At 48.1% G+C, this 17,893-nt stretch overlaps 2 protein-coding genes across 2 annotated transcripts; both read left to right on the forward strand.

Annotated features, from left to right (window-relative positions):
• Nucleotides 1-3,927: 3,927 nt before the first annotated feature.
• On the forward strand, nucleotides 3,928-4,759 carry LOC112270116. The gene is made up of 2 exons (XM_024457825.1): nucleotides 3,928-4,075; nucleotides 4,173-4,759. Exons 1-2 carry the CDS (start codon nucleotides 3,994-3,996, stop codon nucleotides 4,388-4,390), a joined length of 300 nt encoding a protein of 99 aa, XP_024313593.1. The 5' UTR covers nucleotides 3,928-3,993; the 3' UTR covers nucleotides 4,391-4,759.
• Nucleotides 4,760-13,599: 8,840 nt separating this feature from the next.
• On the forward strand, nucleotides 13,600-14,454 carry LOC104582055. Its single transcript, XM_010231345.1, has one exon. The coding sequence runs from the start codon at nucleotides 13,600-13,602 to the stop codon at nucleotides 14,452-14,454; it is 855 nt and encodes a 284-aa protein (XP_010229647.1).
• The last annotated feature ends 3,439 nt before the right edge of the window (nucleotides 14,455-17,893 follow it).

Here is a 17,893-nt window from a genome sequence, read left to right on the forward strand (position 1 = left end):
GAGGCGGAGATGCTCCGCAAGGCGGAGGAGGAGTCCGTCCTTGCCGAGATGGCCATGTGGCCCGAGCTCGTCCGGGCGGTGCACATGAGCGCCCGAGAAGGTGCTCCCGCCGCTCCAGCCGCGCCTCCCGCCACCGTGGAGGAAGCACGCGCACCGTGGGGGGATGCTGGTCAAGGAGGATGACGACTACTGGGTCTGGGAGGACCAGCCGTGGCAGAGACGGGAGCAGGAGGGAGCGCCGCCGGAGGACGAGGAGATGGCGGACCAGTCTCCGCCACCGAAGTGCTAAACTCCATCGCCGCCGCCGGTCATCGTCCTCGACTCTGGCTCGGAGTAGATCACTAGTATAGTATAGTAGTAGTACTACTTTTAATATTTTGTGTAGTAGTTTTATATTTGCATGTATGAACTATATACTATTAATGCAACTCGTTTCTATCGGGTTTTTTTTCCCGATTTGTGTCCCTCGCGAGCCAAACGGACAAAGGCCTTTTTTCTGTCTGGCTCGCGACCTGAAAATGCGGCCCATTTCAGTCGGCCCGCTGGAGTTGCCGTGAGTAGGGTTTGATTCGCCATACAAGCCGAGGAGAGCTGACGCACGTGGGTAGGGGGGAGTTGATTCATTGGAGGGCTGGTCTGGAACGGGGCCCTGCCCAGCCGGCGGTCGCGCTGCATGGAAGGAGCCGGACTGTTCGCCCTCGTGCTGCAGGGAGTGGGCAGCATGGCTAGCTGCTGCTGCTGCTCTCTCTCTCTCTCAGCAGCTCCATCACGTTCCTTCTTTTACAAACGGAAACTTGGAACCACTGTCCGTAATGCCTAAGACTCTTGACACCAAACGGTTATTGCCGTCGTCATGTAGCTAGGGTTATGTGCCGTGCCGCGTTGCTTCTAGCCTACTACACATCCAAGAGTGGCCATGGGGGGATTGAGGACGTGACGTGCGCGTGCTGGGTTAAAAGAAATCGAAACGGAGAAATCATTCTTGATTGACCAAACACAGAGTTATTACAATCATTTACAGTGAGCACCAGCTCGGACAAACCTCGATTCAAAATGGTTTGGAACTAATGTCATATTTTCCGTGGAAATTACGAATACAAGTCCACTCGAAGTAGTACTCCACCCGTCTAACAAATGATGTATCAAGTTTGTCAAAATTTAGATGCATCTAGACATGACTTAGTGTATAAATGCATTCAAATTTAGTCAAAGTTGAAACATCTTTTGTCGGACGAAGTGAGTACATTGTTATCACACCACGCGCCGATAGCCCGGGCGGCTGCTCAGGCTGGAGGACACCTTTTAAAATTCTTGGGGTAGGGATCGGTTAGTTTATCTCAGTTCGTGCGTTTGTGTGCATGAGATAATCAAGCGCAGCTAATTATGCATCATGTACGAGGATTGATCACCAGACGTGTGGCTGCCGTCTAATTAAGCCCGATTTATTGTGTAGTACTACTTCTCACTTCAACTCACATGCCATCACGTTAGACCGCCGACCTGTGAATTGTGATGGGGAACTTTACAATACAGTAGATTTTCTCGGACGGACGTAACGTACTGTATCATTACTCTTCAACGAGATGGCAATGAGCCCCGAAACCCGCGGGTTTGTAAATGGGTATAAATAGGGTTTCACAGGTTTAGACCGGGACAGCACTATCCGAAACCGGTACCGATGAAACCGTGAAGATTTCGATACAACCCATATAAGTGGCCCAATCCACCCCATATGTGTACTCAAACCCTACCTATATATTGTCTCTACCCCTAAATCCCCACCCAAATTCCCCATTCTCCATGTACAACCGCCAACCTCAGCTCCTCGTATGCGTGTTTGTGTGAACTTGTATGAGATCATCGTCTATTTTGTATTAACTTGTATGAGATTGTCGTCTATTTTGTGTGAACTTGTATGAGATCGTCGAACTATATGATGTTGTCTTATTAAATGATGTTGTCATGTTGCTGTTATTATGTGCGAATGGTACTGAAAATCGGTTTTCTTCAATGTTGCTGTTGTGTAAAAAACAGGGGGTTTCTTCTCTGTTGCCATCTAGAATTACTCTACAGCAGTACTATGTGCGTACATACTCTACAGCAGTATAGACGTATAGAATAGCAGTCGCCTGTTGGTAGCTCAAAGCTTTGTACGAGGTATACGTAGTTATGTATATACCTCATGCGAGTATATACGTACGGCCCAAAATTCTCGCACACAACGAAATTCAAGCAACGCAACGGCAAAGCGGTCAGATGATGTATAAGGTTCCGGGCCCACAAAATATTGTCGTTTTTCGTCGGTCACACGGCCCCGGCTTTTCTTGTGGGCTCCAGTGCGGCGGTGAGGTCCGTTTTTTTTTTCCGACTCTTCGTTGTTGGACTTAACTTGAAATAACCATCAAATTTAAAGCCCACAAACGTTTTTTTTTTCAAGAATACATCAAGCTGGTGCATCATCAAAGCCCACAAACGTAATCGGCACGAAATCCTTCTGTTGGGAACCTAGGCCTCCGTTTGCCTTCGGTTAGGTTTCTGAGCATTGTTGTGCATCCGCCGCAGGCCAGGCGTGTATATGGCAAAAGGTACAGACAAGTGGGGCCGGGCTGCTAATAGCGTATTAGAACCGTATGTGGGCGTATAATTCAAGTTTGAGAACCAAACGGGCAATTTGCAAGTTTGAGGACGAGATTAGGCTGCGCCCCCAAGTTTAGGGCCTTTTTGATTCGCGGGATTTCAAAACGCAGGAATTGGAAAAAATAGAGGATTGAAGTGGCATGTCATCTGGAATTCTACAGGATTCGGATGATGTTTGATTGTGCACAGGAAAAATATAGGATTCTAATAAAGAGGTTGGAGTGGATGTAATTTTTCTTATGAAATCTAGTACAAATAAATCTTAAGGAAAAGTTCTTATGGTTTGCAATCCTTTGAATCAAACGATCCATATAGGAAAAATTCCATTGGATTGGAATCCTCCAAAAATCCTTTAGAAATCCTTTAAATCAAAGAGGCCTTAATGGTTGTGGATGCATTTTTCGAAGGACCATGTAATTTTTTTGGAGGGGGACCATGTTTCAAAAAAGTAGAAAAGTTAAGGCCCCCTTTGATTCAAAGAAATTCCAAAGGATTTTTGTAGGATTTCAAATCCTCTGGAATTTTTTCCTATATATGTGGTTCGTTTGATTCAAATGATTACAAACCATAGGAATTTTTCCTTATGATTCATTTCTACTAGGTTTTGTAGGAAAAATTCCATCCAATCCAACCTCATTGTAAGAATCCTATGTTCTTCCTGCGCACAATGAAACATCATCTAATTCCTGTAGTATTGAAGATGACATGCCACTTTGACCATGTATTTTTTCTATTCCTGACTTTTGGAAATCTTGTGAATCAAAAAGGTCCTCAACGATTGAGATAAACACGGCATCAATATTATTTTTTCATTGCAAAAAATATATTATTACTTTTTGCGAAAAGAACATAGATATATTATGTTCAAAAGAAATATGAACCACCCGACGAGGCGACGACCACTATCTCGTCAGAACGAATGAGCCGATGACGCACAGCTATTGCTGGCAATAACTTAAACCGGCCATTAAACTACAAGTCCCGTTGTTAAACAATGGAACCGGACATCTATTTCAAGGCTAATCGTCCAAGACTTTTAGTTCGCACTGAATTCTTTCTAAATAAATACGATTGATCCAACTAATGAGTTGGAAGTCAAACGATTTTATCAGGAAAGTATTCAATACGAATTAACAGTCTCGGAAAATGATTTGGATGAATCAAAGCGATTTTGTCAGGCAATAATTCAATACGAATTAAAAGTCTACATAAATACTGGAGTTTCCAGATATCGTCTCCCGTTGTATATATATAACCAACCAACGACACATATAACAGATCACAGCAAAAAACTCTCGCCCTGAAATCGTTGTTTCTCCTTGACTCCTTCGATATCCTCCCAGAAAATCACTTGCCATGGCGAGCAGGTTCAACATGATCTGCATCGCGGCCGCTCTCGCCGCCGCCGCCCTCCTCTTCACCGCCCCACAAGCTCAAGGTACGTGTACGCATAATTCTATTCTGTTGCAATTCAACGCATCCGCTAGCTTCTGAGTTCTGATGGTTGATTGTTTTATGTTCCTTGTGCCGTGCAGCATCGTCATGGGACACGGACATGGTGCCGGTGTGGCCGCCGTTCGCCGTGATTGAGGAGATGGCCGGCGCGGGGGCTCCGACGTGCCTGCAATGCCGGTGCTGCTCCAAGGCGAACCCGAGCAGCTGCCAGATGACCACCTGCTGCTCCTCCTTTAATTGCGACCCTACCGGGAAGTGCAGCCTCGTGCAGACCAAGTGCGGCTGCAACGGCTGCTAAATTCAGAACGGTCGGCGGCGTCTCCATCCTCCCTGAATCCGGAATGTTTTGTTTGTTGATCGTCTTTTCTTCTTCTGTATCTCTAGAGGATAGTGCATCAGATGGGCTTTCTTATAGGATACTGGAAATGGGGGCTAGGCCCAACTTTGGTTTTGGCAGGCAGCAAATTGCATGGATATATTAAGTTAATGGGCCGAGAGACCAGCAATGCTCGTACGTGTCTGCTCGATCTTCTGAATCTGAATGTACCGTTCCCCACAAAACCCAAATCTCATACTCCTATTTTTTTTTAAAAAAACAAATTGGTAAAAAATAAGCAAATCTCCTATTTTTACGGCTGTTTCCGCCTACCTGCGACCGCGTCGGCGTGACGATTGGTATCCCACGCGGAGACGGAGACGGTTCCCCCGTTTGTTGCTTCTTCCTGTTTTGATATTGTCCCAGTCTTGTAAATGATTTCACTCCTACTAGCTACTAATGTACTGTACTCACCCAGATCAAGGCAAACTCCAACCTGTGAAAGAATAAATAAATTTTATATTGTGATCGTGACGTAATGTCGTACCTTTTCTGATCCTAATGATTTCAAAAGCCTTTTAAATAATACTGTACCGTCGTACCGATGGAATCCATCCAATTTTGCTTATGATTTTCCCTGCCTTTTATCTCTAGATCGTGGTTAAGGATTAAGCTAAATTTCAACTTGGAGATGGTATCTGTAAATGATTGCTCCGATCAGTCAGAGTTTTAAGGTAAAATTCTTACCTAGACCTCCCATCTTGATGTGTTTGCTGGGATGCGTATCCATTCCTGGATGCTTAATTTTGCTGGAAATACTGGGGTGTTTGATTTGAATTTAGATAACGACTGGTTCCCATTGAGTGATTGTCTCAGTAGATTTGACAACAACCTGATGCTAATAGCCTCACCTTGGGACAAGTGGATAAGCTTCAATGCCTTCAAGAATTTTTATTTACGGAGTAGATGATATTCTCTTGTTTCCGCAGCTCAGCAAGTTTTTAGTACCAAATGTAGATTTGAGATTGGATGGTTTGATTTTGTATTCCCAAAATTACTCAAAATGCTTTGGAAAGAAGGTGCAGGTTAGTCTCAAATACTCTGTTAACCCATTCAATAAGACTATAATCTCCAGTGATGGCACTTAGTCCTCACATGTCATCATGCCTAAGAATTCTTCGATTGCAATTTTGCTTATGACTTTAATAACGCAATTGGAAATACCCATATTTCAGAAAAAGGTATTGGCCTTCTATTGCATCTTAGACTCTAAGAGAACTTGAACAAACTCTACAATTGTACTATGCACTTGTATATGTGTGTCAATCAGTGGAGAAATAGGACATATATGTCCTGTACCTGCAGCATCCATTTTTTTTTCTGAAATTGGTAACGCAGATGTACATCTCTGTAACTAAATGATAGTATACATAGGGTTCTTTGCATATTTGATGAAGGGATGGCACAAATCTCTGCTCTTGATTTATTTTTTAGATGATCTGCTCTTGATTTCTTCATCTGTTTATCATACTTATCATCATTATTTCACGTCAATGTTTGGATATGAAATATTTTAGTGGCTTGCATATAGACATATAGCAGAGACAAAATCCTACACTAGCTGGTCTATATGAGCATGTCTGAAGATATACCAGACTGTGAACCGAGAATGTGAGTCACCTCAACAGATCTGGCTCATGTTGGTGATGTTATGACCCATTTGCCGAAAGTCTATGTCTTATTTACCAGAATGTACTGGGTAGTGGGAACGCCGCTTGCATTCATCTCTAGGCAAGATGTTGACTTCTCCTCTCACTTGGAGATTCACCTGTGCCAGGAGCATCCACCATTATATAGAACAGATCACAGGACGTATGTTAGGAATTATGCTGTTGTTGTTCTAGCACGTATATTGCTGTTGTTTTATTGAACCTACTTGTTGCAGCTTCCTAATAATTTGATTAAACTAGGCATCCATTCTTGGTATGCTCCTTCTGATTGTTCGTTGCTTAAATTGTTCTACACTTTCAGAATGCATGGGGATTAGAAGACGAAACCTATTTCACTCAGATTTTAGTAACTGTTCTTTTTCCTCTTGCAGATTAAGGAGGAAAAATACCCCCTCTATTCCATAATATATAAGGCACGCACGCATTTCAAGATTTTGCTTTGACCACTAATTAGACCAACAAAATGTGAATTATGTATTATAAAAACTATACCGTCGGAAACTTTTTTCAGATATGAATCTAGTGATATAATTTCTATAACACATAATTCACATTTTGTTAGTCTAATTGATGTTCAAAGTTAGACCTCAAAATGCGTGGGGTTGAAGGGAGTAGAAAATAACAAAGCATTTTTATTTCATTTTCTGAATGAGCAGTGGATTAAATGGTGGCAAATGAAAAGATTCAGCTTCCTCGTACCACTGCTACTCCAACAATTCTCTTCAGTGGTTTATTCTAGCGTTTGCCATGTCCTAGGGTTTGTTCATGTGATGAACTTTTGGCTGATTTTGCGGGTGTCCACGCGTTTTGTGGGTTCGTGTGGGCAGCCCCTTGGTGGTTTTCCTGCCTCCTTTGTTTCTCGCTTCTCATTTGGTCGGTATATGGTTGATCTCTTTTGGTTCTGGAGAGCTTTTGTAGGTTGCTGGCTGGTTGATTTCTGTTGTGGAAGTGTTTTTTTGCTAATTGTTGGATATCTAGTTTTTAATCTCGGTGTTCTGTTGATTGGTATAGAGACCTTCAATGTACTCCTTACTTAGCATTCACTTGTGATGAATGCCAGATTTATGTTAATGTTAAATGAGACATGTAGCTAGAGAGTATCAACAATTGAACATGCTTAACAACAAGGAGTGAGTTATTCTCTAACCTATTTACGTTTATTTACTAGTACTATAATAAACAAGCAGCCATTTATTAATTAGTTCCCTGTATTCATTGAAGTCCAGTGATGTGTCTGTCAGTGAAAACGAAGTGTGTTGGTCGAATTTTAATATATTTTTCTGGTGTCCATAACTAAGCAGCGGTAGAAATGAAATCCTTCCATTGTTTTACTTATGTTGGTTAGTCATTCTAATGCGCTAGGGCTCTGTTACAAGTGCCTTAGCATTTGGAGTAGCTTTTAACAAAGAAATTGTTCTTTATGTAAGGTGGAGAAAAATAATACTAGGTGCTTTTCATATATGCCCAACATCTGAAAATTGTTGCCCTTTTGCGTTATCAGCTGTTCATTTCAGAGGCTGCATTTTTATGTGCTTTCACTGAAGGTGTGCATCTTCTTACATTTAAGTACTGGCTCAGGAGCAGTTTACTGAGTTTGGGTGCAAAATTAGTAGATACTGAACTATATTCTAGAGCAGTTTCTTGCTTCTTGCTTCCCAGATGCTTCTAGTTTGCTAGGTCAGAGTCTTTCTGTAAAAAATGTCAAGGAATTGGAGCATTTGTTGTCTCTCATCAAACTTCCTTTCTTTGCTGAAGCGTTCCATGAGTTTGAAGTGTTAGAGTTGTATATTTGTATATACGTCTGTGTACGTGTCTGTGTACGTACGTGTACGGTATTTTATAGCGGTGTAATCTTGTTGTACAAGTTGATCCTATTATATAAAGCATATGTCACGGCAAGTAAATCTTTTTGACTTGGTATCAGAGCTAGCCGACCCACCTAGGGTTTCGCCCGCTCCCGCGATTCCGCCGCCGCCATCTCCAAGCACCGCCGTCCTCGTCTCTCTCGAGTGCCGCCACGCTCTCTCGCGATGACGTCCTCCGCGATACAACTCTCCGCCGCCGGCGCGTTGGCCTCGTCCTCCGCTCCCTCCATCCCCACCGGCGCTATCATCTCCGCCCCCACCGGCCACAACACCAACACCATCACGGTTCGCCTCGACCGCACCAACTTCCTCCTCTGGAAGATGCAAGTCGTCCCCAACATCGCCGGCCAAGGGTGGTACGGCTTCCTGGACGGCTCCTGCAAACCACCACCGGCCACGGTCACCCAAGGAGCGGGGGCTGACGCCGTTTCCAAGCCCAACCCGGACTATGCCTTGTGGTTCTACACGGATCAGTGTGTTCTCAGCATCCTCGTCGGCTCCATGACGGAGGAGATCCTCGGCCACCTCGTCATCCGCACCAGCGTGTCGTCCGTGTGGGTGTCCCTCCTGTCCATGTTCTCAGCACAGAACAGGGCGGGGGTGCGCCAAATGCGTCGTCAACTTTCGACGCTGAAGAAGCACGACCTCACCGCCGCCGCCTACTTCCACAAGATGAAGGGGTACGCGGATGCCATGGCCATGGTCGGTGCTCCCATCACTGGTGATGAACTGATCGACTACATCGTCATCGGTCTCGGGCCTCAGTACGAGTCCCTCCAGAACTCCCTTACAGTGCTTGGCCTGCCGATGCCGACAGTCTCAGTCTGTCGGCCTTCTACTCGATGCTCCTCTCCTGCGAGTCGTTAAAGGAGCAGAACGCTCAAGCCCCCGAGTTCTCCACTTCCGCCAATGCCGTGGAGTGGCAGGGCGATGCTCGTGGCGGGGGGCGCCCCTTCGCGACACCAACAGTGGCCGCTCTGGCGGTCGCCCTTCTGGCCAGCCAGGCGGCGGCCAGAACTCCGGAACCGGAGGCCAACAGAAGCATCAGGGCCCCCGTGGCAATCGCCCCAACCAGGAGGGCGGTGGTGGTGGCAACGACGGAGGAGGCCAAGGCGGTGGTGGCGGCGGCGGTCGTAACGGCCGCCAGCGGCCATGCTACCAAATCTGCAAGTACTTGGGACATGAGGCCCTCCAGTGCAAGAACCGCTTCAACCAATCCTTCTAGTCTGAGGACACTCGCTCCGGCCACTCCGCCGCCTACCAGGAAGGGCAGCCCTGGTTTTTCGACTCTGGCGCCATCGACCATCTCACCAACGACATGGGACGGATGAACGTCCAGGAGCGCTACCCCGGCAAGGACCAAGTGCAAGTCGCCAACGGTGCAGGTTTGTCTATTATGCATGTTGTTCACTCTCGTTTACCTGGTTCATTGTCTCCTATTGAACTTAAAAATATCCTACTCGTTTCTGGTCTTAGCAAAAATTTGCTTTCAGTATATCGCCTTGTTTCTGACAATCATATTTTCATCGAGTTTCATAAATATTTTTTCCTTGTCAAGAACAAGGTCACGAAGAGAATTCTTCTTTGCGGTAGGAGTCGTGGAGGTCTCTACCCCCTACTGTTCAGTCGTGACGTAGCATTTGGGCATCATGCGTCTTCCAGCGTTCAGCTGTTGTCTGAGCATTGGCATCAGCGTCTTGGTCATCCTTCAAATAAAGTAGTTCAAACTATTGTTAGTTCCAATAATCTGTCATGTTCCTCAAACATTGAGTCTTCCGTGTGTGATGCATGTCAGCGTGACAAGAGTCACCAATTACCTTATAATTATTCAACTCGTGTTTCTCAGTCTCCTCTTGAGCTTGTTCACACTGATGTTTGGGGTCCTGCTCTACCTTCTTTTGGGGGTTTTAAGTATTATGTCAGTTTCATTGATGATTACAGTCGCTATTCCTGGATTTATTTGATTAAACATAAATCTGATGTTGAGAGCATCTTCTACACTTTTCAAAACCATGTTGAGCGTCTTTTGAATGCCAAAATTCATGCAGTTCAGTCTGACTGGGGTGGTGAGTATCATCACCTCCATGCTTATTTCGAGCGCACGGGGATTGCCCACCATGTGTCTTGTCCTCATACGTCTCAACAAAATGGTTTCGCCAAACGCAAGCATCGTCATCTTGTCGAGACAGGCTTAGCTCTCTTAGCGCATTCTTCGCTGCCACTTCATTTTTGGGATGAAGCTTTTCTCACTGCTTGCTATCTTATTAATAGGATGCCCACCCCTGTCATTAACAATGCCACACCAGTTTTTCGGCTTCTCAACACACCCCCTGAGTACTCGTTCCTTCGCACGTTTGGTTTTGCGTGCTGGCCTAGTTTGCGTAAGTATAACTCACGTACGCTCGAGTTTCGTTCCAGGATGTGTGTTTTCCTTGGGTATAGCCCCATGCACAAAGGCTACAAGTGCCTTGATCGTTCCACTGGTCGTATTTACATCTCTCGAGACGTTGTCTTCGATGAGAAGGTGTTTCCTTTCGCCACTCCGGGTGTCGTTGTTGATGTCTCTAAACTGCTTCCTGTGTCATTTCCTTCTACTGAACCAGTTACTCAGAGTACCGACACGCGTAGTTATGACATTACCTTGTTACCCGCTAATGCACCTGGTTCTGTTGTTAGCTCTCCTGTGCAAGTTTCTTCTTCGCTGTCGGAGGAGCCGATCTACGTTCCGGTGTCGCCTCTGCATGCGTCGGCTCGCGTGCCTGGGCCCACCCCGCATGCAACCGAGCCTCCGACGCACGCCTCCGCTTCGCGCGGTGTCGGCCCGGCCTCCCGCGATGGCCCATCTCGCGCCCGGTCCCTATCGCCTGGGCGGCAGCCTGCTTCTCTGCCGCCCACGTCCTCCGCTGGACTGGGCTCGCCGTCCTCATCTGGCGGCGCCGAGTCTGCATCGCCCAGTCCGTCGCCTGGGCCGAGCCCATCTCCACCCGGATCGCCGTCGCCTCCACCACCTGCATCATCTGAGGATGAGCCGCCTCGGATCATCGTCACGCGGCAGCGCAAAGGTATCCTTCATCCCAAAGTTTACCGGGACGGCACTGTTCGGTATGATCCCTTTCGTCATCATGCTTTTATGGTGGAACCAGCTTCTCATCGCATGGCTTTGACTGAGCCTGCTTGGCATGCTGCTATGGAAGCTAAGTTTGATGCTCTTCAGAAGAATCAGACGTGGACATTGGTTCCTCGTCCTCCTGGCACTAACATTGTTGGCAGCAGGTGGATTTTCAAAACAAAATTTTGTCCTGATGGTTTAGTTGATAAATACAAGGCACGGCTTGTGGCTCGCGGCTTCACGCAGCAGTATGGTATTGATTATCATGATACTTTCAGTCCGGTTGTTAAGCCCGTCACAGTTCGTCTGGTGCTCTCTCTTGCTGCCTCTCGTGGTTGGTGCCTTCGTCAGGTTGATGTGAGTAATTCCTTCCTCCATGGTTTTCTTACTGAGGAAGTGTATATGCAGCAGCCCCCTGGTTTTGAGGATCCGCGGTGTCCTCAGCATGTTTGTAAGCTGCAACGTGCCCTCTACGGTCTCAAACAGTCGCCCCGTGCTTGGTATGCGTGCTTAAGTGACAAGCTTCATCAGCTCGGTTTTGTTGCTAGCAAGGCGGACACCTCTCTGTTCATCTTTGATCATCAAGGGGTCATGGTCTATATGCTTGTCTATGTTGATGACATTGTCTTGGCTGGTTCCTCTTTGTCTGCCGTTGATCAGCTTGTTGCCACTCTTTCTGGTTCTTTTCCCATCAAGGACCTTGGGCGGCTGGAGTATTTTCTTGGTATTGAGGCTGCTTATAGTTTTGAGGGTATGGTGTTGATGCAGCACAAATATGCTCTTGATCTCTTGCATCGGGCCAACATGGAGCAATGTCGGCCAGTTACCACGCCTATGTCTACTTCTGACAAGCTGACAAGAGATCTCGGTGAACCGCTCGGCTTAGAGGATTCTTTCAAGTACAGGAGTCTCATTGGGGGTTTGCAGTATCTTACCTTGACGCGTCCTGACTTATCGTTTGCTGTCAACAAGGTGTGTCAGTACTTGTCGCAGCCGACTACCGCTCACTATGAGGTGGTTAAGCGCATTCTTCGGTTTGTCAAAGGCATTGTGTCCACTGGTTTGCGTTTTCAGCGTTCCTCTTCCACTAGACTCGGTATTTTTACCGATGCGGATTGGGCTGGCTGCTCCGATGATCGTCGTTCCACGGGCGGCTTTGCCGTGTTTCTTGGTCCCAATCTTGTGTCATGGAGTTCCCGCAAGCAGCCGACAGTCTCTCGTTCCAGTACTGAGGCAGAGTACAAGGTTTTAGCCAATGGCACCGCCGAGGCCATTTGGATACAGTCTGTGTTGAAGGAGCTCGGTGTCTATCAGTCCCGACCTCCTGTCTTGTGGTGCGACAACATTGGTGCCACGTACTTGTCTGCCAATCCAGTTTTCCACGCCCGCACGAAGCATATCGAGATTGATTTCCATTTCGTTCGAGAGAAGGTTGCTCTGGGTGCGCTTGATGTTCGATCCATCTCCACTGCCGATCAGCTGGCTGACGTGTTCACGAAGCCTGCTACTCAGCTCACACTTCATCGATTTAGTACCAATCTTAACCTTGTTCATGACGGTTTAGATTGAGGGGGAGTGTTAGAGTTGTATATTTGTATATACGTCTGTGTATGTACGTGTACGGTATTTTTATACCTGTGTAATCTTGTTGTACAAGTTGATCATATTATATAAAGCATATGCCAGCCGGTGGGGCAACCACGGCATGTAAATCTTTTTGACTTGAAGAACTACGAGACAATGATTTATATTTGAACCTGGTTGCCTCTGAGATGGATTCTTGGCCCTGTAACAGTGGTGTGAGATTTTTTATATTTTAAGGCTCAGTTTGGCATTGCTAAACTGTGCTGCACTGAACTTATTTTACAATTTGCTGTGAAAAAATACACACGAAAGTAGGGGAAAGTTGGTTAGCAAAACAAGAAAATAATGAAAAGCGGGTGAAAAAACGGGGTTATGATAATCCACCACAATGGCAAACGGAACACAAGAGGTTCTATGTATTTTACTTCAAGGATTTTCCCACTGACAGAGTGCTTGGGTGGATATGGAAGAGCAAGTGTGTTTGAAAGCTCAAGGTCTTTTGCTGGCTTTTGCACAATGATCGGTTCAATACTTTCGAAATAATGGACAGAAGGCACTGTAACAGATCCAATGTTTGTTAGACGACTTAGTCGTCCCTGTATCCACGTTCTCTGTAATCGTGTGTAGTGTGCAGTTATGATTTTGTATCCTATATATACACTCTGTAACCCCTCGCTATAATCAAGTGAATCAGTTCTATCTCAAGTTAGCATGGTATAAGAGCGATAAGCTCCCAAAATTTTCGCTTCCGCAACAATGACCGGAGCGCCGCCAGCCCGCCCACCGGCCCTCCCTACCACCGGCGCTGCACCTATTGCCATCGCCGGAAACACCTCCTCCTCCCCATCCACCACCACAACTCTCTAACCGTCCCTCCTCTCTCCTGCCTCCATTGTTGACACCATGAGTGATGTAACTCCCTTCGTCCCCATCGTCTTGGATCTGCCGGTGCACAACTTCTACCACTGGCGCCATCTGTGTCTGGTGCACCTCGGACGCTGCTCTCTTCGTCACCACGTCGAGGGCGACGATGCGCCTGCCCTGGCCGATTTCCTCTGGGTGAAGAACGACTACGCCATCCTGCAGTGGATCTACCGGGGGATCTCCACCGAGCTCTTCCATCTCGTTGTGCGTGATGGCGTGACGGCGCGCGACGTCTGGACGGCGCTTCGGGATCTCTTCCAGGACAACCGCGACGCCCGGATCAGCCAACTCCACACCGAACTGCGGACCCTGGCCCAGGGCGACAACTCCGCCAGCGCCTACTGTCAGCGCGTGAAGGCGATCGGCGACGAACTCCAGGAACTCGATAGTCGTGTCGACGATCGCGGCCTCGTCCATGCCCTCCTGAACGGCCTCAACGAGCGCTACGCGCAGGTCGCCACACTAATCCCTCTTCTGCGTCTGTTTCCCACGTTTGCAGAAGCTCGATCGATGCTGCAACTTGAAGACCTGAACCTAGCACGCAAGGCCAGGAATCCGCAGGCCTTTCACACCAACTACGGCCCCTCGTGTGCGCCAGGCGGCGGCTCCTCGTCTGGATACGGCTCCGCCAACCAGCAGCCTCGATCGTCTACGGCGTCTTCGTCCACTCGGCCGCCAGGCGTCAGTCCCAACTACAAGGGCAAGAACCCCATCCCCGGCTACCAACCACAGAGGACCCGCTCCCTAACGCTTCGTGCTCCTACGCCTCAAGCGGCGCCCCCCCGCGCCTCCTGCACCAACAGCTCCACCTCCAGCGCCTCTGACGCCATCTGACCGGCGTCGTCCAGGCCTGGCCGTTCCCATGGATGACTCCTGGTGCTCCTTGGATGCCGGGCATGCGTCCCGCTCATGGTGCCCCGGGACTGCTCGGGTCGCGCCCTCCTCCATAGGCCTACACCAGCTTCGCCCCCGTGTACCAGGCATCGGCTCCACCACCTGCGCCCATCTTCGTGCCCGCTCCACCTGCGGCTTCATCGACACCTGCTGCACCAGCGGCAACAACTCCAACACCTCCGTACTGAAATCACGCGGTGCCTACAGCAGCAGCGGCGACTCCTTCACCACCTCAGTGGAACCAAGCGGCTTTCCTTACAGCCATCAATGATCTCACGGTGCAAGCAGAAGGCTCAAACTGGATCTTCGACTCGGGAGCTTCCGCGCACATGTCTGCAGACCCTGGTATTCTGTCTACGTGTCGGTTTTCCCCTTCTCTTCCTTCCATCACTATCGGCAATGGTTCTACTGTTCCTTTTTATTGTCTTCACAATGCCTCCCTTCCCTCCTCTCGCAATCCTCTTGTTCTTCGTGACATTCTTGTTGCCCCATCCCTCATCAAAAATCTTATCTCTGTTCGCAAATTTACTACTGACAATAATGTTTCCATGGAATTTGATCCCTTTGGTCTGTCTGTGAAGGACCTTCTAACCAGGGCGGTGATCGCTCAGTTCAATAGCATGAGCGACCTCTACTCTCTCCGTGGCACTCCTACTCTAGTTTCTCCAGCCGCCATGATTGCCTCCGTTGACCTGTGGCACCGTCGCTTAGGGCATCCGAATAGTGCCATTGTATCTAGTTTGCTTAAAGAATTTTCTATTCCCTGTACTAGTTCTCCTCACAATCCTAGTTTATGTGAGGCTTGTCAATTAGGAAAGCATGTTCGTCTACCTTTTCCTAGTTCTACCACCATCACCTGTACTCCTTTCGAATTACTTCATTGTGATATACGGACATCGCCTATACCCAGTGTCTCCGGTTTCAAATTCTATCTTGTTGTTTTAGATGATTTCACACACTACGTCTGGACTTTTCCTCTTTGCAGCAAGGCAGACATCCACTCTCTTTTTCTGAACTTTCATACCTATGTCAAAACTCACTTCTCTCTTCCCATTAAATACATACAGTGCGATAATGGCTGTGAATTTGCCAACACCAGGAACCGAGATTTCTTTCTTTCTCATGGTATTCTCCCTTGCTTCTCCTGCCCTTACACCTCTCCTCAAAACGGCAAAGCTGAGCGCTCACTTCGCACCATTAACGACATCATCCGCACTCTTCTCATCCAAGCATCCATGCCTGCTTATTACTGGGCAGAAGATCTTCGCACAGCCACATACCTCCTAAACATTCGCCCCACTAAATCTGCTCCCTTCTATACCCCTTTCCAGTCTCTTTTATTTTCCTCTCCCAACTATGCTGAGCTGCGTGTCTTCGGATGTCTTTGCTTTTCTAACCTCACAGCCACCACAGCAAACAAACTAGAGCCTCGCTCTACTCCTTGCGTGTTTCTTGGCTACTCCGATGAGCACAAGGGGTATCGTTGCCTTGATCCCACTACTAGCCGGGTCATCCTGTCTCGACATGTCACCTTCGACGAAACCTACTTTCCCTTCTCCCACCATCTCACTTCCAACCCAGCCCCCTCTGCCCGCAATCACTCTCCTCCTCCATACTTCATGTCTCAGCCTGCCGCCGCTCCTGCCGCGGCAGAAACCCAGTCTTCGCCTGCCGCCGCTCCTGCCGCGGCAGAAAACCAGCCTTCGCCTGCCGCAGCTCCTACCGCGGCAGATTCTCAACCATCTCCAACTACCGGTGCTTCTCCTGCCCCGATCACTCCCTCGCCAACTCGTTCTACTGCATCCCCTTCAAACACCACAAACACCTCTGCCTCCCACCCTACAGTTCCACCTCCCCATGCAATCCCTGTCACACCACCTCAGAATTCCCACCCCATGCAAACCCGTGCCAAGCGTGGCTTCAGCCTTCCACAACGTCGCTGGAACCTCACAGCCTCCACCATTTCTCCTCTCCCTACCACTTATAAATCTGCTCTTCTGGACTCTAACTGGAAGCATGCTATGCGCGATGAGTTCAATGCTCTTCTAGCCAATAATACATGGGATCTTGTCCCTAAACCTCCTGGCGCCAATGTCGTCTCAAGGAAGTGGGTCTTCCACCACAAATTTCACTCCGACGGCTCTCTCGCGCGCAATAAGGCTCGCTGGGTTTGCCACGGCTTCTCCCAGCAACAGGGAATAGACTTCGATGAAACCTTCTCCCCTGTAGTTAAACCAAGCACCATCAGGACTGTCCTTAGCATCGCCACCTCCTCCGCATGGCTGATCCATCAATTAGATGTCAAGAATGCTTTCTTACACGGTTCTCTCAATGAAACTGTCTACTGTCAGCAGCCACAAGGTTTCGTCCACTCGACCTAACCCAATCACGTGTGTCTCCTCCGAAAATCCCTCTATGGCCTCAAGCAAGCTCCCAGGGCCTGGTTCACTCGCTTCTCTTCTTTCATTCAGACCATTGGATTCACTCCTTCCCAGTCTGACACTTCCCTTTTCATCTTCCACTCCTCTACACAGACTGCATATCTTCTTCTCTATGTGGATGACATTATTCTCACTGCATCATCTGATTCCTTTCTACAGTCCATCATCTCTTCCCTACGTGCAGAATTCTCCATGACCGATTTAGGTGGTCTCCATCACTTCTTTGGCATCGCCGTCACCAGGTCCTCTTCCGGCCTCTTCCTCTCACAGCGCCAATATGCTGCTGATCTTCTTGCTAAGGCCGGCATGCAGGACTGCCATCCATGTCGTACACCTGCTGAAGCGGGTTCCAAACTCTCTGCCGACGGCGAACCCATTTCCGACCCCAATTTCTACCACAGCCTTACGGGCGCTCTCCAGTACTTAACACTCACTCGCCCAGACCTTGCCTACTCTGTCCAACAAGCTTGCCTATATATGCATGATCCTCGTGTTCCTCATCTCAATCATGTCAAACGCATCCTCCGTTATGTCCGACTTCGGTCTCCACCTCAATTCCTCCTCACCGACAACGTTGGCAGCATACTCGGATGTAGATTGGGCTTGTTGCCCTGACACTCGTCGATCTACCTCGGGGTACTGTGTCTACCTCGGTGACCACTTGATTTCGTGGTGCTCCAAACGGCAGGTCAGTGTCTCGCGTTCCTCTGCCGAAGCTGAATATAGAGCTGTTGCACATGATGTGGCTTCGTCAGCTTCTCCAAGAATTGCATCGCCCGATTGCTCATGCCACCATTGTGTACTGTGACAATGTTTCTGCTGTCTACCTGTCCTCTAACCCCGTGCAGCATCGTCGAACGAAGGCACATTGAGATTGATATACACTTTGTCCGCGAGAAAGTTGCACTGGGTGAAGTTCGTGTGCTACATGTGCCAAC

Source organism: Brachypodium distachyon, chromosome 1 (genome assembly GCF_000005505.3).
Source record: "Brachypodium distachyon strain Bd21 chromosome 1, Brachypodium_distachyon_v3.0, whole genome shotgun sequence".
Lineage (NCBI taxonomy): Eukaryota > Viridiplantae > Streptophyta > Magnoliopsida > Poales > Poaceae > Brachypodium > Brachypodium distachyon.